Source organism: Hemicordylus capensis, chromosome 3 (genome assembly GCF_027244095.1).
Source record: "Hemicordylus capensis ecotype Gifberg chromosome 3, rHemCap1.1.pri, whole genome shotgun sequence".
NCBI classification, from domain to species: domain Eukaryota; kingdom Metazoa; phylum Chordata; class Lepidosauria; order Squamata; family Cordylidae; genus Hemicordylus; species Hemicordylus capensis.
The window spans coordinates 53,974,224-54,001,206 of NC_069659.1; the positions used below are offsets into that span (position 1 = coordinate 53,974,224).

General features: G+C 42.5%; 1 protein-coding gene across 1 annotated transcript; it reads right to left on the reverse strand.

The window, feature by feature from the left end:
- Positions 1-1,964: 1,964 nt before the first annotated feature.
- On the reverse strand, positions 1,965-26,765 carry ZBTB11 (zinc finger and BTB domain containing 11). The gene is made up of 11 exons (XM_053312646.1): positions 25,975-26,765; positions 19,065-19,300; positions 16,615-16,846; positions 14,304-15,136; positions 11,298-11,477; positions 9,720-9,953; positions 8,771-8,915; positions 7,378-7,495; positions 6,149-6,307; positions 5,090-5,265; positions 1,965-3,914 (listed from the first exon to the last, which is right to left on the reverse strand). The coding sequence occupies exons 1-11, from the start codon at positions 26,282-26,284 to the stop codon at positions 3,403-3,405; spliced, it is 3,135 nt and encodes a 1,044-aa protein (XP_053168621.1). The 5' UTR covers positions 26,285-26,765; the 3' UTR covers positions 1,965-3,402.
- Between the last annotated feature and the right edge of the window lie 218 nt (positions 26,766-26,983).

Here is a 26,983-nt window from a genome sequence, read left to right on the forward strand (position 1 = left end):
ACACTAAACTAAACTCCTAATCACATCCTAATGAAATGCAATTATCCAAGCATCCCTCCTCCTATTGCAAGGCTTTAATGCCAGTCAATGGGGCTAGAAAAAAATTAGTGCCAGCATCAAGGTTCAGACACTTGAGCAATCATGTCAATCCAAGTATAAGACCGTAGAGGTGCTGGTTATCAGTTAACTAGGAATTTAACAGCTATCGCATTATTAGCTGTAACATTCCTGAAGTAGCTTTTGAGTTCATAGTAATATTTACTGAAATAACTTTGTGTCTACCAGGACATACTATAGAACACACAAAGTATTTAGAGGGGAAACTGCAAGCTTTTAAATGCACCAGAATTCTTCAGACTACAGGTTGAACAAACCATACTAAAATGACAGAACTTGGCAGTAAGCTTAGCAAGCTACACAGCAGCAGGGGAAGGAAAGAAGACAGAGTACAACCATCACACCCATCAATTTCTTCCCTTCCTCACTTTTTTCTTTGTGCTAAACATTAAGCCCAAGGAGTTCTCAGTAACTTGCTCCCCTAACTGACATTTCAGGTGGTCCTAATGAAAAGTATAACTAATCAGTCTTAAACATCAACCAACCTGAGCTAGCACTAAATGACCCCTGCTAACTGAACAAGGTACTACTACTACTACTACTACTTATATACCACTTCAGTGTTCAAAGTGGTTTACAAAGAAAAATACATAAAATGGTCTCCTGTCCCCAAAGGGCTCATGATCTAAAAGGTACATATTAAAGTGGTGATTCTCTCAGGGGGAGAGCAACTAATTCCCATCCAGTCCCAGTACAGCATCCCTACAGTGGTTGTTGCTTTATTTTTGTGTCTACCTTATTTTTCTTTTTAGATTATGAGCCTTTTGGAGACAGGGAGCCATCTTTAGTTTTTTTAAAAAATGTAAACCATTTTGAGAAACTTTGTTGAAAAGTAGTGTATTAGTAATACTACAAAAAGGCTTGATCTATCTTTAATTCAGAACCTGCTACATTTTTACAGGTCTTTAACCTGTGGCCTTGTTCAGACTTAACATAAACCACAGCTAAGCACTATGGAGAACAAGGAAGAGGTTCACATATTTCCTTCTCCCCTGTACAGATTTAAAGTGTCTGCTTTAAACATACCAGTTTCTACCAACTGTAGAAATTTAGGAGGCTCTGAATTAGAGATGTACAACTGTACAAGCCGTGTTTACAACTGTAGAATTCCCCAGAGAAATCTTTCAGGCACATATTTTTGTAGTTTAACCCTATATCTTGCATTTAATGAAAAAGCCAAGGTTGCCAAGTATCAGAATTCCACTGGAATTTCATTTCTCATCAGATATGGAAGCAGGAACTCTGTGCAAGTACAGTAAACATTTGTAAACAAAATAAGCAAGTATATTCATAGTTGAGGTGAGATAGTTGCTCCTATATTGCCACCTACATATTCTGGAAGCATCAGATCAACCAAGCAGTTTTTGTACCCATTCCCTCGGCTCCTGTAGATTCTTTAATACATGTTGATTGACACGAAAAGGAAGCAGCAAATTTCTAGAATAAGGAGCTATAGAGAAGCCTGTCCTCCTACTACATGCCTCTGTCCGTGATCTTTTATACTCAGGCAATGCAGCTAGCATAGATCCTCAGTAAGTTTAGATGCTTTGTTTTGTGTTTTACAACAAAATAATGAACACACTACTGAGTTCTATAGTGTTCAAGAAACCTATCTGTTTAATGACCTGATTAAGATATTATACATCATTTACGGACACTGAGCAATTTTGTGTCATGTTTTGATAGATGATAAACTGTTGCCTGACCAGCTATCCCATATTTGCAAGAAGTAAGGATGGCAGCTGCACTCAATATTGCTATTGTGGGGCATTCTGTTCTTCATATAAGCAACTTCAAGGCATTGGTTTGTCAGGCTGTTTTACAGAGAGAGCAGGCAACAGTTCAACTCAGAACCACCACAGACATTTATTTTGAAAGAAATAAACAGCTGTTTAATATGTCTAACACACACAGGATAGCATCTAGAGTAGTACTTACAAGAACTGAAGAAGGTCTGTTCACATGGGGGTGGGGAGATGGAGGGGACAGAAGAAAGGGGAAGATCAGTGAAAGCCAACCCCCCCCCCCCCCGCTTGCTTGAGCAAAATTTCTTCAATTTATGAGGTACACAAGACTGGATGCTAGCCAAGTAATTGGCCTGAATTGAGGTTTACAGGAAAACTGCTCCTCCATGTATATACTTAAAAAAAAAAAACACCAGGTATGAACAATTTTACATTGCATTCTGATAAATGTCAAGCCAGTTAGAACACTAAGGTGCACTTTTGCATCTCCCTCTGGTGGGCAATATTTGTTTTCCCAAATACTAACCTTAATAATTTTAATCCCCCAACTTTATCAGACTATTATACAAAAATTAGGACACCATGCAAGCTGAAAATTAAGATGACATTCAAAAAATAACTCAGTTTTACTATATATACCTTCGTACTTTAGTTCTTATAGTTCTCTTAAATACAGGATAATTTCATCAAAGGTTAATATATAAAGTGTACAAACATGTTTTAGTCTCAAGAAGTGCAACCCTGAAGTATTTCAGGTTATGCCAAAAACAAAGCAAGGAAAATGCAAACATTTACATATTTACTTGCAGTAACCAGTTTCCCCGCAAGACTGTCTACAACTTAGTGGGGCTGTACTAAAAGATTGCACTTGATTACAATTTAAAGTTTATGGAAATCATTTCTTTACAAAGGCTTTAATACCTAAAAAGCAAAAAAAAAAACACAAAAGGGGGGGGAGTGGGGTTGTGGCCTTAAATACAGGAACACTATGCAGAGATCTGATCAAACATGTCTGAGTCAGACTGATCAGCTTATAAAATCATTTCTGTGAGCAGCACCCATGATTGCAACATTCACCTATTAACAGGTTCACAATTTCACTCTCAGATCACACCCATCTCTTGGTTGCCCATGAAAGTCAAGAGCAAACATGGCTGAATTTCAAAATGATGGACACAACTCTTTGGCATAGCAAGCCACCCTGTAAACCAAAACAGCTGTATGAAAATCAGTCTGAAAACACAAAACTACAGCATACCTACCACCATCACACAGATGACTTTATTTCCAGATTTCTTTTTTTAAGTGATTACAACTGCAGTAGTCTTGGTACAAGCCCACAGTTTACTGTGGATCTTTTCAACTTTATTTTTTTTAATTACAAATGTTGGTCATATACATTCAAGAAACTCAGAACAGGGTTCTGAATCTATTGTTGTTACTGTCAGAGTCCAACCGCTCAAGACAGTTGATACTTGGATCATTGCATGCTGCTCTGCTCCACTCAGGTCATCATCTTCTGCATTAACAAAATGTGTATTTAGTCCTGATCAGAAACGTGTTCTACCTCTACTTCTACAGTCTGAATAGCTTCTGTAACCTCAGTAATTTTCTGTCCTTGTTGTTGTGCCAATACATAATTGACTACTTGCATGATACTTTGGTCAGAAAGAGTGGAAACCGTTGTACACTCTTCAGTAGCTGCAACAGTATCAAGTGTTTCTTCAGTCACTACTACTGTCTCTATCTCTTCACTACAAACCTCTGTTTCTTGTTCTGGCACATCAGAAGTTAAAATACTGATGGCATGTTCCACTTGTGTCCCCTGATTATGAAACTGAAGTGTGTCCTTCTCCAGCATAATTTTACAAGGTACATAATCCTGGTGGAACTTGGTCATATGCTTCCTTAAGGTTCGGGCATCGATGTAGGCTTCATTGCACACTGGACAAACATAAGGCCGCTCTCCAGTATGTGACCTCACGTGGCGCTTTAAAGAACGTGCATCAGCCCAGGCTACTCCACAAGTCAGACACTCAAAGGGTTTAACACCTAATTCAACAAAAGAAAAAAGTTATCAGCCTCTGAAAGGAACGCTTAGCAAAACCACCACCACCACCACCACCACCACCACCACCACCACCACCACCAGCATAACTGTATCCTATTGAATAGGTGAGGCCCCTAGATTACAATATATGACTGACTCATTTCAAAGGCCTTTTTTCCCTCTAACAAGGGTGGCCCTTCCATAAGCAGGGCAGGATGGTCGCCTCAGGCACAGGCGTGAAAAGCTAGACAAGGGGGCAGAAAGTGTCAGCCTACCACCACAGGCTGAGGTTCCCTGCCTCTGCACTTCCTCATCTCACAGGGCATGCACTTTATTTCCCCCTCCTTACTCTACTGGGACGTGAGTTTCTGTTCATCTCTTTCTAACCCTGATGCAAGATAGGAATGCCCCTGCTGTCACTATCTGGCATGGTGGCATAGCCTAAGAATACCAAATGCCCTCAGTGTCTGAGAGGGGTGAGAGAGAGTGAGGGGGATGTCTGGGACCACCCCGATCTCCATCAATTGCACAGCTTGTCGTATATAACCTTTGACAACCATCAGTCACTTTGAACTTAAAAAAAATAAATTACATTGTGTCCTAACATTTTGATATAAACCTACTGTTTATATCCCACTTTTCAGCCAAGATTGCCTCCTAAAGCAGTTTGTGATTAAAATCCCACAAAAAGGTCCAAAGTAGTAGGGAAGTTGTGGAGGTGTTTATAGCAGTCTCTTCTGGTCTGGGGCAGCTGATAGCATAGTCTTAAGTCCCAGGCTCTTCCCTCCAGAGGGAGGGAACATATGAACTAAGGGATTGGCACATTATAGAGGTTCCCAGGTTCAGAAGCAGCCCTTCCTAGATATGAAAGTATCCTTGAGATACAAGGCAATCTCTGGTGCAAATACACAAATGTATACTGAGAAAGGGACAGTATCTCTCAGTATCTAGACATTTGTATGGCTGTCTCATCTTTTCAGCTTTAAATCTGAGTTTTTGTTTTTTGCATAGTAAAAGTTTATATTCAGCTCATTTCTGGCTCACTTGTTTAGAACAAAGCACTGAAACTATTTCCCCTTCAAATTTAATGTCTTATAAATTCCTCAGTTAATCTCACTACATTTTGTTCACTTCTTTAAAGCTGGATGTATGTTTAAAATCAAAGTGTTACATGTACCCTCATGGTTGTTCATATGTCTTCTGTACTCCCGAAGTTGGGTGAATTTCCTCCCACAGTGTTCGCAAACACGCTCCAAATTTTGCTTTGCTCTCCCTTTCTTCCCATGAGTAGCTTTCTTGACATGTCTTCTGTACAATGCTTTCTCATAGAATTCTTTACCACATACATTGCACCTGGGAGGAAAAATAAGCAGATGATCCGAGCAGGATAAATAAATCCTAGAATTAATACATATTTCTTACACAAATAACTTCAGAAGTGACTGTTTTAACCTGCCAAGTGCTATGAAAGGTTAGATATCAGGACATAAACAGTCTTATGAGGTTGTAATTTTTTTGTGGCGGTGGGGCGGTGGGGATACTGAAGCATTTTAAAAAGCAGAGAAAAACCACCTGACATTTAAAACCCCTGAGAAAGATTGTAAAAAAGAATATACCATTGAATTTTAAAGAGTTTTGTTCCTCCTATCCATTCAAGGGGATTGAGAATGAAGACCTTTCAGTGGTGTAGTGGCTTGTGTTCAGCCACCACTGCCGGCCGGCAGCCCCTAGCCACACCCCTGTATCTGACGTCAGACGCGTAGGGGGCATGACTGCATTGCAAAAGGGGCCGTGCAGCTCTGTTTTTGAGCAGCTTCAGCCAGCGCTAGGTTCCCAGCCTGGCTGCTAACGTGTCACCCTGCCTTTACAAGCAGGGAAAGGCACTCCCCGCGACGCTGCAAATATCACACTGGCCGGACTTTACTGATGGAGTGGCCCCTGGGGCATGGCGGCCCAGGTTATTTGAACCTGTTCATGCAATGGACGCTACGCCTGAGACTTTTCTTGAACTATTTAAACACAGGATTAACTAAATATACTTAACTTTTACATGGTGTAGTTTAAGCAGCGATCAGAATACTTGTATCAAATAACATCAAACTTCCCTTGCTGTGACCTAAAATTCTCTTAACATGCATTCAAGAGTATTTCATTCTACATGAACAGAATATGAAAACACAGTTAATCCTGGCCATGGGCCTTTATCATCCAAGTATTCACAACCTATACTCGATACCTGTAAGGATCCGTTACAGAATGGGACTTCACATGAGAATACCAATCTTTCTTCCAACTGTAGCACTTCCCACAGAATTGGCACTGAAATGGTTTCACCCCAAGGTGCTTATTCATATGCTGTCGGAGATCCCTAGGTTCATAGAAACTTTTCTCACATCTGAAAATATAAAGTTATATGGTATGTATAAATCATTCTTTAAATCCATTTGCTGTGCAAGGTTATTCAAGTGCAGGTATGTGTCTGCATGCAGTGTTACTTTATATCTGAAAGTAATAAGAAAAATAATCCCTATGGAAGAAACAGGCGCTTGATGGATGTCTCAACAACAATTTGTTATTTTATGGATGTCTGGGTAATCCTCCACCCTAGCAGATAAGAAAACAGACTGATTTTAAAGCTTAAAGCTTTTCATTGGGCACCCAGAATTCTGTATGCCCAAACCTCTGTGAAACAATAATGCAGTATTGTTTTTTTCAAAATCTGAAAACGGCAACTATTCACCCAAGGCAATCACCAGTGACATTCTTCAAGCCGTAAGAAAATGGGGCAACATTTTTAGATACTTAAAGTAAAAGAACTCTATTTACAGATTAGGACTCTATACAAGGAGCTGCCAGATCCTCAAATCTGCTGAAGGAGAATCCTATGCTCTCCTCTTTCATGTTAAGTTTCCAGGAGTCCAACACAGTTCATAGGAACAGCCCTGCTGGATCAGGCCCAAGGTCTATATTTAGTCCAGCATCCTGTTTCACACAATGACCCTCTATCACACAGTGGCCCACCATAAGAAAACAAAGCCCAAACTAGAGAAAACCTAACTACAGGATATCTTGCTGTGGGGGAAAGATAAATTGGCTTTACAAGTCAGATAATTTCACACAGTTCACATAATACAAATCAGCATTAAAAAGTATTTCCAAAATATTAAAGAAATTATCCCAGATAGGAAAAAAGGACATCCAAGAGCATGTGGGGAAAGAGGATGAACTGGAACATAGCAAGGTTAAAAGTTATGCCAATGTCTTTATTTTGGTCATTAAAAAAACCTAAAATTTTTTTAACAAGTAATCAAAATGAGATTAACAAACTTGAAAAAGCTGACTAAAGAGTTTTTCAAAGATCTCTTAATGCTTTTTTTAGCAAAATAAAAATTTGTCTCTGTACCAAATAAATTAGCAAATTCATATTTAATTGTTCTGATCAATCAAGTTTCTGTTCATACTTACTGAGTACATTGATATCCCCGAACTTCAGGTTTTGGCTGATGTTTCTTTATGTGCTTACTAAGTCCTGAAGCTCTATGAAAAGACTTTCCACAGTGCGAACAAAAGTACTTTGATTCTCCTGATTAAAAACACAAACGCAACGCCTTTAATATATACACTGCCTTATTAGGCACCAAAACAGCAGCATTTAGGGTTGCCTGCAAACAAGCTCTGTTCTACCCTACCCCAACGATTGGTTTGTCTGCTGTCATGTCCAAAGGACATTCTGATTCCTGAGAGGGAGAGTTAATCACAGAATTTTGAAAATAAACACATTATTAGAGAAACAAATGGTTAGTTTGAGGGAAACGTCTGTGAGAGGCTGAGCATCCCCCCAGCCCACCTGTTTGTTTGTTTTTTAAGGGTCTAGGGGGCTAATGGCCAGGCTAAAATAAAGAAAGGCGGGGGCGGGGGGAGACAAAGGGAAGAAAAGCAGCAAGGCGGGGGCGGACTGGGAGAAAGAAAGAGTATGCAAGAGGCAGGGGCAGAGATAGCAAGTGGGTTTAGGAAGAGGGTAGAGGAAGCAACAGAACAGGATCAAGAAAGAACCGGGAATGGGGTCATAAGAGACATGGGTACGTGGAAAGAAAGGAGGAGTGGTTGGTCTGTGGATTCAACAGAACAGTGAAGAAATTAAGGGGAAGGCGAGGAGAATCTGAGCAAACAGAAAGAGGCAGAGAAAGCTGAACAGCATGGGATTGAGACATGAAGAGCCTATAGAAAGGCCTTTTCTGACCCCGGTTAGGTACATGTGGTAGATTTAGATGAGTATGAAGTACTGGGATTTTAAAAACTAGAAATAATGCAACCTTTCAGCAATTTGATTTTTTACCTCCACCAGAGCAGTTCCTCCCAATCCAGAAACTATCACCACCACCCAGCCACTTGGTAAACTGCTGGAATGTCAAAGAATGTTTCTAAATAATTGCAGGGGAGGGCAAATCATGGAAAGTCAGAGATGTGCAGTTACAAGGAAAACCAGACCTTTGGCTGAAGAAAGCCCCCATACAAAGCCTAGGTGCAGTAAGGGTTGTGGAAACCAGTTATTAGGAAGGCTGGCAGGTAAGAAAAAGCCTCACAGGTGGAGGCTGACTGCTGACAATAGAAAGGGATGATGAAAGGCCAAAGAGGACAGAATCTCATATACTGATTCAAATTAGCCAGCCAAATACTTGCCAGATGAGGGCTGTGATATCCTAGCTTTATGACTGAAGGTGGGTGAAGTGCTGAACTTCACGTGCTGTTTTGATAGCAGCAGCCAGGTCTTTAGCTGTAGTTTAGTATTTCAGTTGATACATTCCCAAAAGCTACCTGTATACTTCTAGCATTACACCAATAAGAATCTCTCATTTACCTGTATGAATGCTTACGTGCTCCTGAAGGCTTCGTTTCGTGACAAAGGACTTTTCACACAATTCACATTTAAATTGCTTCTGTGCCTCATGGAGTGCAAGGTGCATCTTTAAACCATGTTTATAGGTAAATGACTTTCCACAAATCTGTAACAGACAAAATTGTCAGACAGAACATTAGTATCCCTTCCAAACAGACAATGCACATACTATGACAAAGATTCATGCAATATGCTTGCATTTTATGGGACCCAACCTTTTTTCTTCCCCCAATAATGTTCCGTTGCAGAGAATGAGATTGTTTTGGAAGGGGTAAATCTTTGTACCCACTGAAGTATTCTAACATCCTGATGAAGCACAAAGAGCACTTGGAAAGTCTTCTTCCAGTGAGTACAATGCCAATATTGAATGAGAATGCAAACTGAATGGATGGAGCTGAGAAACCTCACAAAAGTGCCAGTTCCAATTTCAAATCTGAAACTGAAAAATTGAAAGAGGCAACACATGCCCACCAACTTTACCATAGCAACAATATGCCTGCAAATGTAATGAGATTTATACTGCATACCAAAACACTGGCCAAGCCAACTGAGGCCATACTCATGGTGAACTGAACAGGTTACTCACCCTTGTACTAACCAAACAGCTTAAGTATTACAGGAGCCAGTGCTAATTCCATATATCCTGGATTCAATTTAAGTTGTGATATGTGGAGTGGAACACACCAGTTCTTTCAATAATGAAAGGTTCCATAGCATCTCTGGATTTTTCCTAACCTTTCCAGATCTGAATTACATTGTAATTAGACATTTCCATTTATCTTTTCCTGAACTTTAGGACTCTGTACAGTATACTACATGTTAAAAAAGCTGACACTTAGAATTAATAATTGAACTAATATAAATGAATTTAAGCTTCAAGCCACATCAATTTTTACTTTTTTTTGTTTACCTTACATGCATGTGGCTTTACACCTGTATGTTTCAGCATATGGATCCTCAGAGAGTAGAGTTTAGGTAAACTTCTTCCACAGATATCACAGATGAACTCCCTTTTAGTTCTGCCCTTCACAGCTGTGCCACTCTCTTCTATGCTAGCAGTTGCAACAGTCACTTCATTTTTTCGGGTATGGCGAACAAGGTGTGCTCGCAGAGAGGCACCATACTGGAACTCTTTTTTGCATAGCTAAAAAGACACAAAACACTGCATTTATTTCTCACAGAATCTGAGTTTCAATCTAAGCACACAGTCAGAGACAACATACAAGTTGCATGGAACACAGGAATTGTTTTCATATCTGCACTCCGTACAGGTAAATATACTATATTAACAGTTAAATATAGTTCCAATTCTCAGAAAGGCCTGTGAAACCAAGAATTCTGGACATCTACCCCAACTCAAGCCACCGTAGTACTAACTCACATATATTTGCAGTTGCCAAATCTGTGAATGGTGATCACATTTGCTCTGAAACACCCAAAGATCTGGTGAGTATGCAACTTTCATGCTAGGGATCATGAGGAAGGGGATTGAAAATAAAACTGCTAATATTCTAATGCCCTTATACAAAACTATGGTGCGGCCACACTTGGGAGTACTGCATACAATTCTGGTCACCACATCTAAACAAGGACATTGTAGAACTGGAAAAGGTACAGAAGAGGGCAACCAAGATGATCAGAGGCCTAGAGCACCTTTCTTATGAGGCAAGGCTACAACATCTGGGGCTTTTTAGTTTAGAAAAAAAAGACGACTGTGGGGAGATATGATAGAGGTCTATAAAATCGTGCATGGTGTGGAGAAAGTGGATAGAGAGAAATTCTTCTCCCTCTCACATAACACTAGAAACAGGGGGTCATCCCATGAAATTGATTGCCAGGACATTTAAGACCAACAAACAGAAGTACTTTTTCACACAACACATAATCCACTTGTGGAATTCTCTGCCACAATATGTGGTGACAGCCAACAATCTGGATGGCTTTAAGAGGGGTTTGGATAATTTCATGGAGGAGAGGTCTATCAACGGCTACTAGTTGGAGGGCTATAGGCCACCCCCAGCCTCAAAGGCAGGATGCCTCTTAGTACCAGTTGAAGGGAAGTAACAGCAGAAGGGAGGGCATGCCCTCAATTCCTGCCTGTAGACTTCCAGCAGCATCTGGTGGGCCACTTGGTGAAAAAGGATCCTGGAATAGATGGGCCTTGGGCCTGAGCCAGGAGAGCTTTTCTTATGTACAGAACCATCTGACTGAAGGACATAGAAAAGATACTAGAGAGTTTAATTTGGAATGGTTTTTTCTTTTTTTTAATTTTTAGGAAGCTACTCTGGGAGAGGATTACTGAAACATTAATTAGATTACTGTAATAAATTGTCAAAATATTTCCTAAAAAGGAAGGCAATACACATATCCAGATCTGCTTCATGGTGCACTGACAGGCTGCACACAATCTAACACAAACAATAAATACATAGACTAGCAGTGTAATAGAAGAAGTGAACTCCTAGAGTACATTTTAAGATACACTTACGGGACACTTATAATGTTTTGTTCTTTCGTGCTTCAGTGTGTGCATTATAAGAGCATAACGTCTCTGAAAAACCATTCCACATTCACTGCATTTGTGCTGAGCTTCTGCCTCGGTGTGCTCTGTAGTTTCTCTCTTGGGCTGCTTCATCTTCTTGCCTCTTTGCACTAGCTTCATGGCAACCTAATTGGAAAATGAGAACACACTAGTTAAAAAATGAGTATCACACAGACAGACCATCAGACTTGCTCCATTTCACAAGTGAAATGGTAAGAAGTTGCACTCATTACACAGGGTAAAGTTCAGCTCTTGTTAATCAGGAAAAGAGAATAGTGTCACTGCTGCACAAATGCCGCTTCGATTGGGAACAATGGGAGCAGCATCACTACAGTGGTGACACAATACTTAGGAGGCATGTGGGCTCTGCATATCTGCTAGTAGCATGAAGGTCCTTTCCAGAATTCAGGAACCAGCATGTGTACCCCACTCTTGGATCAGTGGGGTGTAGGGATGTGCACAAAACCGGTTTGCCCGGTTCGGTTCGAATTTGAACCGGGTTCGAAGCAGGAGGGGGTGGTTTGGTTTTGGTTTTGTTCGAACCACCCCCTGGTTCGGTTCGAATTCGAACCGGTTCAGACACCCAAAAATTGGTAGGATGGTAGCTAGCACCCAGGGGTACCTGTCACCCAAACCCCAAAGCAATCGGACACTCGTACGATTTTTTATGAATTTTTGAAAAGTATAATATAATGGGACTCCAACCAGCCCATTATTCCTTATTGTGGAGCACCCATGGGTGCCAACAACCATGCAAACCCCGAAGCAATAAGATACCCCTATGATTTTTTATGAATATTTGAAATATTTTTAATTAATTTTCTCATAGAGTATAATGGGACCCGAACCAGTCCATATCCCCTATTGTGGAGCACCTAGGGGCACAAAGGCGGGGTGGGTGGTAGACAGACAGGGGTGCCTACCACTCACAAAACCCCAAGGCAATTGGACACTCCTCTGATTATTGGTGAATTGTTAAAGTATTTTTGAATTCCTCATAGAGAATAATTAGGATTGCAGCAAATGTATAGCTTCACGTTGGGGGGAAAGGGGTGTCGTAGAGTGGAATGTGGTGGGTGGTAGTTCCTAGGGTGGGCAAGGAAGCTATCAGAATTATTTGAAAGGAATTGGTCAAAAGGATGATTTTTAAGTGATTTTTGAAGTTTACGCGTCTTTAAGGTTTTTCTTCATAAGGTATAAGACGCGTAAACTTCAACAATTCACCAAAAATCAGCCCTCTGCCAAAATCCTTTGAAAAAATTCAGGTAGCTTCCTTGCCCCTACCTGGCACTACCACCAACCCCACACTGCTCTAGGCCACCCCTTTGCCCCCGACGTGAAGCTATACATCTGCTGACATCTCCATGATTCTTTATGGAGAAAAACCTTAAAGACGCGTAAACTTCAAAAATCTCTTAAAAATCATCCCTTTGCCCAATTCCTTTCAAATAATTCTGATAGCTTCCTTGCCCACCCTAGGAACTACCACCCACCATACTCCACTCTACGACACCCCTTTGCCCCCGACGTGAAGCTATACATTTGCTGCAATCCTAATTATTCTCTATGAGGAATTCAAAAATACTTTAACAATTCACCAATAATCAGAGGAGTGTCCAATTGCCTTGGGGTTTTGTGGGTGGTAGGCACCCCTGTCTGTCTACTACCCACCCCGCTTTTGTGCCCCTAGATGCTCCACAATAGGGGATATGGACTGGTTTGGGTCCCATTATACTCTATGAGAAAAATTAAAAATATTTCAAATATTCATTAAAAATCGTAGGACTGTCCTATTGCTTCAGGGTTTGGGTGGTTGTTGGCAACCATGGGTGCTCCACAATAAGGTATAATGGCCTGGTTCAAGTCCCATTATACCCTATGACAAAAAATTTAAAATATTTTTCAAAAATTCATAAAAAATCGTACGAGTATCCAATTGCTTTGGGGTTTGGGTGACAGGTACCCCTGGGTGCAAGCTACCATCCTACCAATTTTTGGGTGTCTGAACCAGTTCGAATCGAACCACCCCCTGGTTCGGTTCGAATTCGAACCTGCAGCTCGAACCTGATGGCTGGTTCGGTTCGAATTCGAACCTCCAAACCACCCCAGTTTGAATATTAACCGGTTCGCACATCCCTAGTGGGGTGCTGCGTAGTATGTAAGGTGTTGCTGAAAAGCAGTATATAAATAATGGGTAGCATCCAGACTAACTCTCTGACAGTGGAAGAGTCTTCCATTTAGGGAAGAAGCTTCAGCTAACAGAAAAGTGCTTGTCTGGATGCTGCCCATTCCTAATTTAATAATACGTACAATGGGACTACTCAAAGTGCTCATGATCTATATACAGATATCTTATCAGCAGTTCCGACTTCTAAAGGGATAGGAAGAAGCTTTATGTGCTCTTCCTCATAAAGACCTGCTCAAATTAATCCAGAATTTAACACATTTTAGGGAGTGCAAACTTAGTTTTGGATTAAGAGCCACTCAAATATGAAGCTGTGTTATATATGCTGAAAAAAACTATCAAACCACTTTACAATAATATTGGCTATGCTTACCCTAAAATTCTACACATTGGGCGGCATCCAGGTTAAGTTACTCTTGAGAGCTCCTTATTCTAGTGAAATTAACTAGTCCTACAGGGTAACTCCTGAGTAGTACTATTGAGTAACTTAGTCGGGATGCTGCTCAATTCAGAGGCTCTCAAGTTTTGCTGCAGTAAGCTTTCTCAAACAAACAAGCTTTAATCACAGCCAGAATGGAACAGATATGCATTGACTAGCAGTTCTTTTTTGATGATTTTATTGTGAACTATACTGGGAAGAATGACTGAAATGCAAGAAATACACATTTATAAAATGTTTAACTACAACACTTTAAAGGTTGTTCTGAGCACAAAGAAATTTTGCTTTACATCTCTGCAATATCAGATTTCGAGGACGCTTATCATACCTGCTGGATGGCTGATTTGGCAGCTGGCTTCCTGTTCTGTAGTTTTTTCTCAATACCCTTGTGCAATCTGATATAGCCACCCTCACTAACAGAACGCTGGCGAAGCTTGCTTTTGTAAGTGTCATCTTGATTGGAAACAGACATCTCAGACTGCAACAGTGGAATGCTCTGTGTTTTACATGGTCTGCCACGTTTTCGCTTAAGTCCTTCCGGAGAATCTTCGGCAACAGTATCTGCATTTGCTTCAGTGATCATATTTTGTTCACTGCTTGCATTCTGATCAGTGTCACTTTCTGCCTGAGTGCTAATAACTATTTGCTCTGCTGCTGGAGGCTCTGATTGAACCACAGAGTCAGTCTGATTTGTGGTGCATTCCACTGTTTGGGATTTTACTTCATTTTCAGTCGTTTCTGTACTAGTAGAATGCACTGGAGATTTTGGAGGATTGTCCACAAGAGGTTCTGAAGCAATTTGCAGCGAAGCATCTTGTGTAGTCATCTCTTCTGCTTCAGTGCTTGAACATGCTCCATTCACAGTTGCTACTACATCTTCCGTGGGTAGAGGCTGCTCGGTGCTGTCCATGGTGTTGACCTCACTTTCCTTCTGCTCTAAGAGATTTTGAGCTACTTCTACTACTTGAACATCTCCTTTCTGGTATACTGTGATTTGTTTATCTTCCATTTGTTTGTGCACATTTTCACAGATTTCCAGAACTTCTGTCATGAGGAGATGTTGAGCCAGCTCTGCTACAGCTGCCATGTTACAGAAGTCAAAGGTTAACTCTGAAGTATAAGCAAACTCCAATAAAGGGAGGAAACTAGCCTTGCGAAAACCTGAAAATAAGAGAAAATCAATAAAGCTTTTCAAAAAACTATTCCTAATGTATTTTAAGATATATTTAAAAATAAACTACATACTATTTTTACTAGGAAAGTTGTATCTTCCCGGAAAACTATAATAGCTTCACACCATATGTCCAATGCCATCCAAGTGTGTTCCTGCAAACCAAAAACCTCTCTGAGCACTCTAGAGGAAACAAATGTTACCAGAACTGAGAAGGTATTTGGGGTAGGTAGAGAAGAGGGCCTGGAAGTGCAGCTGAAGGATGCTAGAAGTCAGAGATGGTGTGATGGTGGCAGAAGATGCAGAAGTATGTGCACAGAAAGGAGATGAGAACGTTTCTAATGTTATTTTGAGTAATGACTGCCAGATTTGACCTCTGGTGGAATAGAAACCCTTTCTCTCATCTGGAAAGCTATACAAGCAAAGAGGGAGATTCTATGTGTTATAGGGATGTGTCGAAATGTGATTCGGCTGCCTGAATGTTTCAGTACATCCCTAAGTGTGGTTGTACCCCCTTAAAAGACTGTTGTAGGCACTAATCCTTGCTCTGAAGCAAAATGTAATGTCCTCTACTTGTCAGGCTCCAAATCAAAGCACTTGGGGAAAACTTGGGAAACCGAAACACACCCAATCTTCTCAGTATTTAGTGATTTTCTCTAGAGAAAGCTCAGTATTGGCCTTGACAGGTCATAAATGTGAAATATAAAACAAGGAAGCACCACAATTTTCTTAAAATTATTAGTAGTCATGCTTTTTCCCAATATATGTATTATACATACATGTATTCCAGTATGAATTGCTTTGTAAAATGTAAATAAAAAGCAGTTATCTTGAGTCAATATATTCTGGTTTTATCATTTCTGAGGTTAAGATTCCACTGCCTTTGGGTTGGTTTCAGTAGCTATTAGCTGCTCAGCATATGCAGACTGCATTAGAACTATAGCCATGGTAGGTTAAGAACGTAATAACAGCCTTGCTGGAGCAGCAGATGCCTTCCATGTTCATCACTGGGAACATGCTCTCACCATGCTAACTCCAGAGCTGTGATTCTAAGCAGTTGAGGCTGCTCCAGTGTAAGGCAGAGAGTACCTCACTCCTGCTGTGATGTCATCAGAATTCCATGTGAACAGATAAAGCAAACAGCAGTTCAGTTTGATCTGCTGATATGAAGGGTGAAAAGGGTTGGGAAAATTTGTTCAACCATTTCTTCAACTATTAAGGGTGAAAAGGGTTGGGAAAATTTGTTCAACTAGAACAGCTCCCTACTTAAAATATCTGGTCAAACACAACAAAAATACAATTCCAAGCACCCAATTTTCTAAAGCTCTCTGAGAAAAAACAGGAAAAAAACCACCCTGTAGGTTTTCAAAAGTGTGTTGTCTACCTTTAATATTTAATCAATCAATCTTTGAATAGCTGACAGGTTTAACAAACTCATTATCCACAGACTTTTGTTAGAATAATTTACCTGAAAGATCCACTACAGCTTCATGGCTGGAAACTGCTCCTTTTTCGATAAAAAGTTCTCTGAAGTACTCACTGTTGGCTGCCAAAATAGATTTGTGTGCTTTGTACACTTCTCCTTCAATAAGCAAAGTTACATCACAAAATTGATTGGAAAGCCGTTGCTGATTCAACTGGTTCAAGACTGATTGAGAATGCTTTGAGAGAGACTGTTTCACAAGGCCCTTACTATCAACCTGGCATCAAAAAATGCAACAAGCAGTGTGTTACAAGCTTGAAAAGATACATTTTATCTTAAATATCTCTAATAGCAATAGGAAATTCTTTTCTTTATCTCTTTATTTCGGTCAGCGACCAGCATGAGATTAAAACAAATGTAGACGAGAAGACAATCAAACTTCTACTACAAACAATAAAGCCAAATAAATTCCTCCTCAGCGAAGCTCAAGGTACTGAAAATACTACTAAAAATACATAATTAAAAATAAAAGGAGGAAGCAGTATTTCATATTTATGAGACTATTACACACAAATCAAAACTCAAAAAGTTGCCTTCTCGACTCCTAAATCTGAGAGGGGTTAAACAGTTCAGGAGCTTGGGAAAATTTTGTAGTTAAATCTACTGATGATATACAGGTGATACCAATACCTGCGTGCCCACCTGCAGTTAGCCACATTATAGCTACAAAAGTTGCTCTGGCCTTAAATCCATCACCTATTTTCCTGTTATTAAGCTCTTATGCAAACAGAGGGCTGCGCAACAAAATTTAGCTACCTGTCTGGTGGCACAGGAATTACTTCCTTCCAACAGCCTGCCAATCATCTGAGGAAAATCAAGACCTGGGCATTTAGCTATCAAAGGGTAAATGAGATCCCAATGCAGGTCTCTATAGAACAAACATTCCAATATCACATGGGTGACTGTTTCCACTTGAACCTCCCCACATGGGCAGAGGCTCTCCCCATAGGGAATCCCTCTATACCTGCCCTCTAAGAGGGCTGAAGGCAGGGCATTGCATCTTGCCAGGGTAAAAACTCTTCTAAGTGGGGGCACCTCCAAGAAAGTGAGATAGGATGCTGGGGCCAAACTATATCTGACTGATTCCTGGCTCTGAAAGTCAGGTACCCTTGCTATATCCGTTTGTCTCTCAATATCCTCAATTCTCTGTTTAATGAGCTTCCTAGCTGTCTCCAAACTTTGTGTAAGCAAGGCAGACTGATCAAGGCCCAAAGTGGTCATCTTTTGGTTCAAAGCACACTTCCAGGTCGACTGATAGGAATCCTCTAATACTAAGTGGCTCAGCCCTGTGTCCACGGAAAAAACTCTCAGCAAATAAAACAGCGCTATTTGCCAGCATCTGGCCTCAACTCTAATGAGACCCGCCTTCAATCTGAGCCTCGCATTAGAGGTGCACTTGGGTGTCTGAAATATTGCTCTCAAGAATTTAGACTGCACCACTTCTAGGGGGGACAGATCTGGGTGAGGACCCAATTGGGCACCATACAGTAACTGTGCCAATGATTTCACTTGAAAAAGTTTTAAGGCCACGGGGATAAAATACCCTCCTCTGGTTCTATAGAATCGCAAAATAGCTCAGGCACTGTTTTGGGCAGCCTGGGCCACACGAGAGGCATGGGCCCGTCTTGATCCTGATGAGTGAACAGCTACCCCCAAGTATACAAAATTTTGGACCTGCTCTATCCTTTGTCCATCTATCTTCTATACCCGTCTCTTAGGTCTCCTAGCAAAGGAAAGCACCATTGTTTTCTGGTAATTAATACTCAACCGTTCTCTCTTACAACAAACAGCCAATGCCCCCAAGGCCCTCCTTAGACTAACTGGGGTTCTGGCCAGAATGGCCGCGTCATCCGCATACAGCAACACCGAGATACTTCTTCCAGCTAGCTTGGGAGGATGGAAATCACTGCTATCTAGATGGGTCACCACACCATTAACAAAAAAATTAAACAGCAAGGGCGCCAGCACACGTCTTTGTCGAACTCCCTTTCCAATTGGAATCCATCAATTGGAATAGCTCTGGTTAATCCTCCCTGTGGATTGCACCTAATCCTCATGGTTGGCGATACGTGTAGGGCTCTAATTAGAGCTAAGAGTCGCCAATCAATGGAGGAGGCTCTCAATTTATCCCAGAGCCTATCCTATGGGATTGAGTCAAATGCAAACCTAAGATCTACAAAGGCAACATGCAAGGATTGAGCATATTTCTGTGCTAGATGATGCAGAACAAAACAATGGTCAACAGTAGACCTCCCGTCTCTGAACCCCGCTTGCTCTTCTGCAAGAATGTTATCCTGTTCCATCCAGTCCCTCAGCTTCCAATAAAGGTGTTTAGCACAAAGTTTGCTAACTGTACTCAGATCAGCCTATAATTGCCTTAATAGGAAATTCAAATAAAAAAAAACCTCTCAGTGCCGGAGTAAAACGCTACTTACAAATACAAGCTCATGTTTGGCTATTGGCTTCTTTTTCACAGGTTTTGGTGATGCTGCTGGGAGTGATGCTGCAGTATTTAATTCATCATCTGTTTCATTACTGTCTTCATGAGATATTGTGTCTAATCCTAATTCTTCCAGAATTTCAGAAGGATCAGACAAGGATCTGGAACGATCTAATTTTTCCTGGCATTTGCCACATTCTTTAATGTAATCTTTAACTTGCTTTAGAATCCCTAAAGACAGACATTTAAAAAAAGAAAAGAAAAGCCTTTGCATTCATTGCTTCATTCAGGCAGAAAAAGATGACTATGCATTTGCACATTTATTTATTCGATTTATATACTGCCAGTCCAAAATGGCTCAGGGTGGTTAATTAATTAATTAATGAAATTTCTAAAATGCCTGATCCAAAGGCTCTGAGCGGTGCACAAGTTTAAAAAACAAAAACACACACCTTTTAACACACACTGCTTAAAACAATATAAAAAACAATTTTAAAACAGTTCAGAACCATTTAAAAACAATTAAAATACTTAAAAACAATTTCAGTACACTTTGAGGTACTGCTGCCAGTTATTTAACAAAACTGACAATCTGTCTTCCTTAGATAATAGTTGCTGTTTTCCATTAAGAACCGTATGGAAACAGAAGAAACCAGAATCAATTCCCCATCTTTTCCTGTTTGGCTTAGTGTATGCCAGGGATCCATGTGTCAGTTCAAGACATCCAGTTTTGCAAACTGCACAGCAACTGTGCACATCTCTCCTCTCTCACAGTCTACATGCCAAGTCATGACAATTGTGCACTTTTCAGGAAGGGTATCATCCAAATAGGAAAAGAACTGTACCAATTTCCATGCAACTTTAACGGTGCTTCCCACATGTTTGGTTTAATGTTGAAACAAGCAGATAAATGAAGCGTACTGGGATCTATGAAAACACACTAACAAAAACCAAAAAAGATCCATCCACCAAACTGCACACACACAACTTAGTCCAATAAATCTATTATGAAAAATATATGCAATCTATAACAAGACAAAGCCATGAGAAATGATACTGGAGAAACAATCATATAACACGGGAGAAATAATAAAGTCCATGAAGTGGAGAATGGTAGAATGCAGTGATTCTTCTAAGGCGTGCATGTGCACGCGCGCTCACACGGTTTTTTATGTCCACTCACTTAATTTCATATCCCACTCAGGCTGAATCAAGAAGGCCCCACTCTGAATGCATGCGTGTGCACACTGCCTTGATACTGCTGCCCAGAACAAAATTCATTCCGCACACCAATGAAAAAAATTAGAAAGAACACTGGTAGAATGCATACGTCCACACAACAGTGACCACGGTTTCAAAATGAATGTCTTTGTATCTGATGAGAATTTGCTTGAGAGAACATTGTTTTTGAGAGAGAAAACTGTGGTCATTGAAGTATGTGGACCAGAGTCACAAGGACAAACTTCCACTTCAAAAAGATACTTCAAAATGGAGGTCACCAGTTTCACAAGAAACCTGTTCTTTCTGGGGGAGCGTAACTTCATCCATTACAGGAAATTCTATTCTGTCTTGCAGATTGCAACCCCCAGCAATGAGCACCTCCATCTTGCTTAGATTCAGTTTCAGTTTATTAGCCCTCATCCAGCCCATTACTACCTGTAGGCAGGCATTTAAGGGGCTAACACCATTTCCTGATATTGGTGACAAGGAGAAATAGATTTGAGTGTAATCAGCATATTGATTACACCCAGCACCAAATATCCTGATGACTTCACCCAGCAGTTTCATGCAGATGTTAAAAAGAACTGGTGACCAAATGAAGCCCTGAAGGGCTCCATATAGTAGCTCCCTTTTAGAAGAGCAACTGTCACCAAGCGCCACTATCTGAAATCTACCCAAGACATATGAGTGGAACCACTGTAAAACAGTGCCTCCTATCCCCAAATCCCTCAGGCGATCCAGAAGGATACCATGGTCGACAGTATCAAAAGCCGCTGAGAGATCCAAAAGAATCAGCAGAGTCACATTCCCTCTGTCAATTCACTGGTGTAGGTCATCTATCAGGCATACCAAGGCCATCTCCCACCCACAGCTTGCCTTAAAGCCAGTTTGAAACGGGTCTAGTTCATCAGTTTCCTCCAAGACCACTTGGAGCTGGTCAGCCACCACTCTCTTAATCATCTTACTCAACCACGGGAGGTTGGAAACTGGCCGATAATTATACATCATTAGGAGATCCAGAGTGGGCTTCGTACAGAGGGGTCTAACTACTACCTCCTTCAAACAAGGTGGCATCCTGCCCTCCCTCAGTGAGGGATATCAACTAGGCCAACTCCTTCAACCTCCATGCAAGATTAAGCCATACTGGGCAAGGATCCAAAGAACAGGTGGTAGGCTGTATGGCTCCAAGCAGCTTATCCACATCCTCAAGAGCCACAAACTGAAACTGATCCAATATAATATTGCAAGAGGGATTGCTGGACACCTCCCTAACTGGCCCTGCAGAAATATTGGAGTACAGATCAGCCCAAATGTAAGAGATTTTATCTGCAAATAACTTATTGCACCCATCAGAGTGTGACACTTTTTCTGGAAACAGATTTGAAACAGAAGGGGCTTGAGTGAAACCCCTAATAATCTGGAACAGCTTTGCTGGACGAGAACTCGCAGACGCCATACGTACAGAATAAAATTGCTTCCTTGCTGCACGTATTGCCACAGCATAGGCCTTCAAATGGACTCTATGCTGTGTCTTATTGAATTTGAGATGAGTCCTCCTCCATTTGCACTCCAGTCATCTACCTTGCTGCTTCAGCTCTCACAGTTCTTCTGTATACCACGGAGCTAATTTTTAGGTGCACCGGAGATGACACTTAGGGGCAATTGTGTCTACTGCCCTGGTAAGTTCCCTGTTCCAGGTATCCACCAAGACAGCGACAATCTCTGGCAGAACCAATTCCAAAATCCACCAAGGCCCTTTGGACTCCAACAAACTTCTTGGGCGAACCATTCTAAAAGGTCCACCACCCCTGCAGGGGTTAGACATGACTGTGAGACCAATCTCAACCAGGAAGTGGTCAGCCCATGACAATGGGGAAACTATAGAAGACTCCGCCCATGGAACACCCCCGAGCCCCCCAAAAAGACCAAATCCAGCATGTGACCAGCAACATGTATAGTACTAATTAGGATAGGCCCATAGTCGCCATGGCTATGAACTCCTGAGCAGCACTAAACAAGCCAGTCCCAAAGTGGACGGTGAAATTACCCAGCACCAAAAGCCTGGATGACTCCAACACCAATTCAGCAACCAGCTCAATCTGCTCAGTTAAGGAGTCTGTTAAGCAGTGAGGTGGATGGAACACCAACAGAACCCCAATCTATCTCAAGTCCCCAACTTAAGGTGAACACACTCAGTAGAAGTCAAATCTCTCACAGGGATCCTAGTAAGGGAGATGTAATTCTTACAGACCACAGCCACTCCACCACCACCCCACCCACTTCCCCAAACTTGCTCAGCAACAGAGTACCCTGGGGGAAGAAGTTGGGCCCACACAGGACCTCTAGCCTCTGTCAACCAGGTCTCCATTATACAAGCCAGGTTGGCTCATTCATCCACAATCAAGTTGTGGATGATTTTGATCTTATTTTGAAGTGACCTGGCATTACAAAGGAGCATGATTAGGTTCATATTTAACCCACTTCCCACATCTCATTCTCTCCCTACTTTAAGAAATGCTCCTGGCTGGCATGCAAGCCTACCTTTGACACTGCTAGAACTTTTTTTGGCCTGCAGCTTGGACAGTACAAACTGTGGTTTGCAGCAATTTTGGAGCAACCCTACCCAATCACCCATTGGCTCTCTGTCTATACAGCAGGCTGGAATAAGAGAGGGTTGTAGGTGTATTCAATTAATTGACCTGAGTTTGCATGTCTCTTTCACTCCTTATAATATTTTTTTTTAAAGGAAGCTCTGCTATAAATATAGAAATGCCTTACATTTTTTGTTATCTTCTTAATGACAGTGGGAAACATCCAGACTAATTAGTCATGACTAAGCATCGTAACTAGGGATTTAGTCACAACTAACTTAGTCTGGATGTTGTCCAGCATTTTTAAAATCATATGTCTCTAGAGAACCTCAGTAACTTGAATCTCCTCAATAAACCTGTGCAATCTAGCTAATTTATCCAAATATTCTACAAGCACATCTGATTCAAGGTGATGTATAGAGTTTGCCTTCCTCTGGAACAAGGACCCTTGTTTATTTTATGTACGGCCTGATATGTGATTCCTAGGCATTGTACTTATTTAAAACTACAACAAATAAAAAACAGGATAAAATAATTAGAACAATTTTATGATATAAACCAAACCATCTAAAATTAATGAATTAAAAGTCTGAGAAAACAGGCGTGTCTTAAAATATGTCTTTTTTAAAAACAGCCAGAGAAGGCAAAGCTTTGATTTTGACAGGGAGTGTATTCCAGAGCCCCTGGGGCAGCCAAAGAGAAGGCCCAGTCATGAGCAGCCACCAAATGAGCCAGTGGTAGCTGTAACCGGACCTCCCCAGATGATCTTGGGAAGGTTCATGACAAAGGAGACACTCTCTTAAATATCCTAGATCCAAGCCATTACCGCCCTTCCAAAAATGGCTCAGGGCGGTTTATACAGAGAAATAAATAAGTAAATAAGATGGCTCCCTGTCCCCAAAGGGCTCACAGTCTAAAAAGAAAACGTTAGATAGACGACACCAGCAACAGTCACTGGAGGTACTGTGGATACTGTGGGGGTGGATAGGGTCAGTTACTCTCCCCCTGCTAAATAAGGAGAATCACATTAAAAGGTGCCTCTTTGCCAAGTTAGCAGGGGTTACGGAATAACCAGCATTCCGTATTTTGCTTGGAAACATAATGGCAGCCAGTGCAGTTATTTTAATGTCGGTGTTATATGGTCTCTTTGGGTTATCCCAGAGACCAGTTTGTCTGCTGCATTCTATACCAACTGTAGTTTCTGTACTACATATAAAGGCAGCCCCAAGTAAAGTGCATTACAGTAGCCAAGCTTGGAGATTAGCAGCATATGCAGCACTGTTTTAAGTTAATTTACCTCCAGAAATGGGCATAGCTGAAGTATCAGCCAAAACTGATAAAAAGCACCTGATTATGGAGTAAGGCATCCTTGCTCTGGAGCAGACCACTTGGTCAACATTCAGACTGACCCACTACTGACATGCTGGGAGTTTGAGATGATTTTCAGGGATCCCCACCTTCCTTCTGCAGCTGCCTATGCCTCTTGAAGTTATATCCCCAAAGGCTTCCCAATCCTCAGGAACATAGTTTTAGGAGCCACAGGGGAACAGTGTTCTCTCTTTCCCCCCTCCCCCCATCTGTGTACGGAATGAGTTTTGTTCTGGCCGGAATTATCAAGGCAGTGTGTGCACACATGCATTCAAAGTGGGGCCTTCCTGATTCAACCTAAGCGAGATCGAAAATTAACTGAGCAGACATCAAATAACTTGTGAGCGCGTGCATGCCTTAGTTAGAGGGAACGCTACAGGGGGCTGCAGAGGGAAGAGGAGATGGCTGAAAGCCACGCCCCCTCTCATGCACTAATACATCAGTGGAGGACTAGTCTGGACATCAAGCCGTCTTCCAGAATAAGGAAAACATCACCCTTCATTTCCAAGGAGAACAGATTCAGCTGAACTACCTAGCCACATTAACATCTATTCTTAGAATAGACAGACGAAAGAAAACATTGTTGTTAATGGGAACATGTAGACTGTGTTTAAAAAACCACATACACTGCAAGCCTGTTTACTCAGAAGTAAATCCTGTTAATCTGAAGAGTTTTCAAATGTGCTTCCAATCACCTTCCTCACTTCGAAGTAGCCACTTACTGTTTCACTAAATTTAACAGAAGTTACTTCTGAGCGGGGCTTTAGGTTTCGGCTACTAATACTGGTAAGGAACACAAAAAGCTGCTTTATACCAGGTCAGGCCACTGTTCCCTTTGCTCAGCAACTGTCTGCTCGGTGTGGCAGCACCTCACACACCTTAGCTAGAGATGCCAGGGTCCAAACCTGGGACCTCCTTAATTTAAAGCCTGTGCTCTACCACTGAGGTACAGCCCCTCCACATAACACTTACTAAGATAAATGCAAAGCCTTCTGAACACCTCAAGTGTACTAAGGAACAACAACAGTCCACAAAAAAAGTGTATTAAGGACCAAAAGGAACATGGTTTTTCACAGAGAAGAAAGCGCATCTGACAGCTAAGAACGTAAAACATGATGAAGAGAAATTATGGGATTTGGGGACTCAGGCTAACCCTGAGAGTAGTAGCACACCACCAGGATCCCCCTCTTTCGGACTGATTTCTGCATGAATCGAATACCACCGCTGAGGCTACAAGGAAGCGCTCAGAACCCCCCCCCCTCCCCGATCTCCCGGTTAGGGCTTCGGGAGAGCTCTCTCTGCCTGGGATCCGACTGCAGCAGAGCGGTGACCTTAGACACACCTCACTTGCTCGGGAGCGAGTCCCGTTGACTCGCAAAACAAAACCAAACCCCAAACCCCAACCCTCGTTCAGCGTGCGAGTTCACCCCAGGCCACAAGAGCCAAACCCTCCCGGGGCTTTCGGGAGCCCCGCAGAGAGCACACACACACAGCCGCCTGCCTGGGCCAGCGGGCGGCGCTCCTTTGAGACTCGGGCGGGGCGGGGGCAGAGCCCGGCGTGTGTCACGCCGCGAGCCACCTTTGCTCTCAGTCTAAGACTCAGAGCGCCCTTCTGCTTTGTGGCGGCCGAGTCCCGTCATTGCTTCCCCGCTCCTCCTCCGCCGCCGGCCCCTTCTTCTTCTTCTTCTTCTTCTTCTCGCCACCCTCCAGCCCAGCCCGGCTCACCTCGCCACCAGTAGCGCCGGGAGAGGCGCTGCCATGTCTGCAGGCGGGTCCGGTGAGAGCCGTCGGACTCCAGGTGGGCGGCTCGGATGAGGCGGCCGCGCCGCTCGGCCTGCAGCACCACCTCGAGCTCGGCGAAGCGCTGCTGGTCCCGCTGTCGACGCTGGTAGTAGAGGGTGCCGCCGCGCACAACGTAGCAGGCGGCGGCCTTGCGGATTTTGCGCTTGGCGTTGCCTTCGGTGCCCGGCGCGTAAGGCTCGCGCTCGTTGGTCAAGTAGCGCAGGATGGCCAAGTAGCTCTCCTCGCTCGACATGGCCGGGCCGAGAGGGAGCCTTCCTCTTTTTCTTCTCCTCCTCCTCCTCCTCCTCCCTCCTCGGTTGGTTCGGGGAGAGATGCCAGTTGTGGGAAGGGGGTGTGGGGTGAGCGCGCGTGTCTTGCTGCTACTGGGGGGTGGCGGTTGAGGACCTGGGTCCCTCACAGGTAGAGACGCGGCGAAGAGGAGGAGGAGGAAGGAACATCTCCTGTTCCGAGTATTAGGGAAAGGGGGAGCCTAGGAGAGAAAACGGGTCGGGAAGGAGGGTCGGGAAGAAAAAAGAAAGAAAAGAGCAGGCCCCAGGTCTAGACGGAGATAGGCCGCAGGGGGTGGAACTGGAGTTTCGTAGTCCGCGGCGACGGGTGGGAGGAAGAAGCTCGGGCAGCACGATCAACGGAAAGACAAAATGGCTGCTGCACAAGCGGAAATGAGGTCAGGGAAGATGTAGCCGAGCCCTTAGCGGAGATGAGAGGGGAAGTGGCCCGGGAGCGCCGCCATTTTAGGATTGGGCAAAGCTTCTAGGCTGAGATTGGATTGATAGCCGCTCCTGCGCAAGCAACTGTCAAGGCGGGGTTTAATAGTCACCATTTTTGAAATGGGCAAAATATCTCTTTCCCGTCTCTCCTTGGGGTTGGTAACCTTTTATCTTATAGCTTATATTGAGCCGTTATGATTTCCCCCCTTTAAGACTGCTTGCTA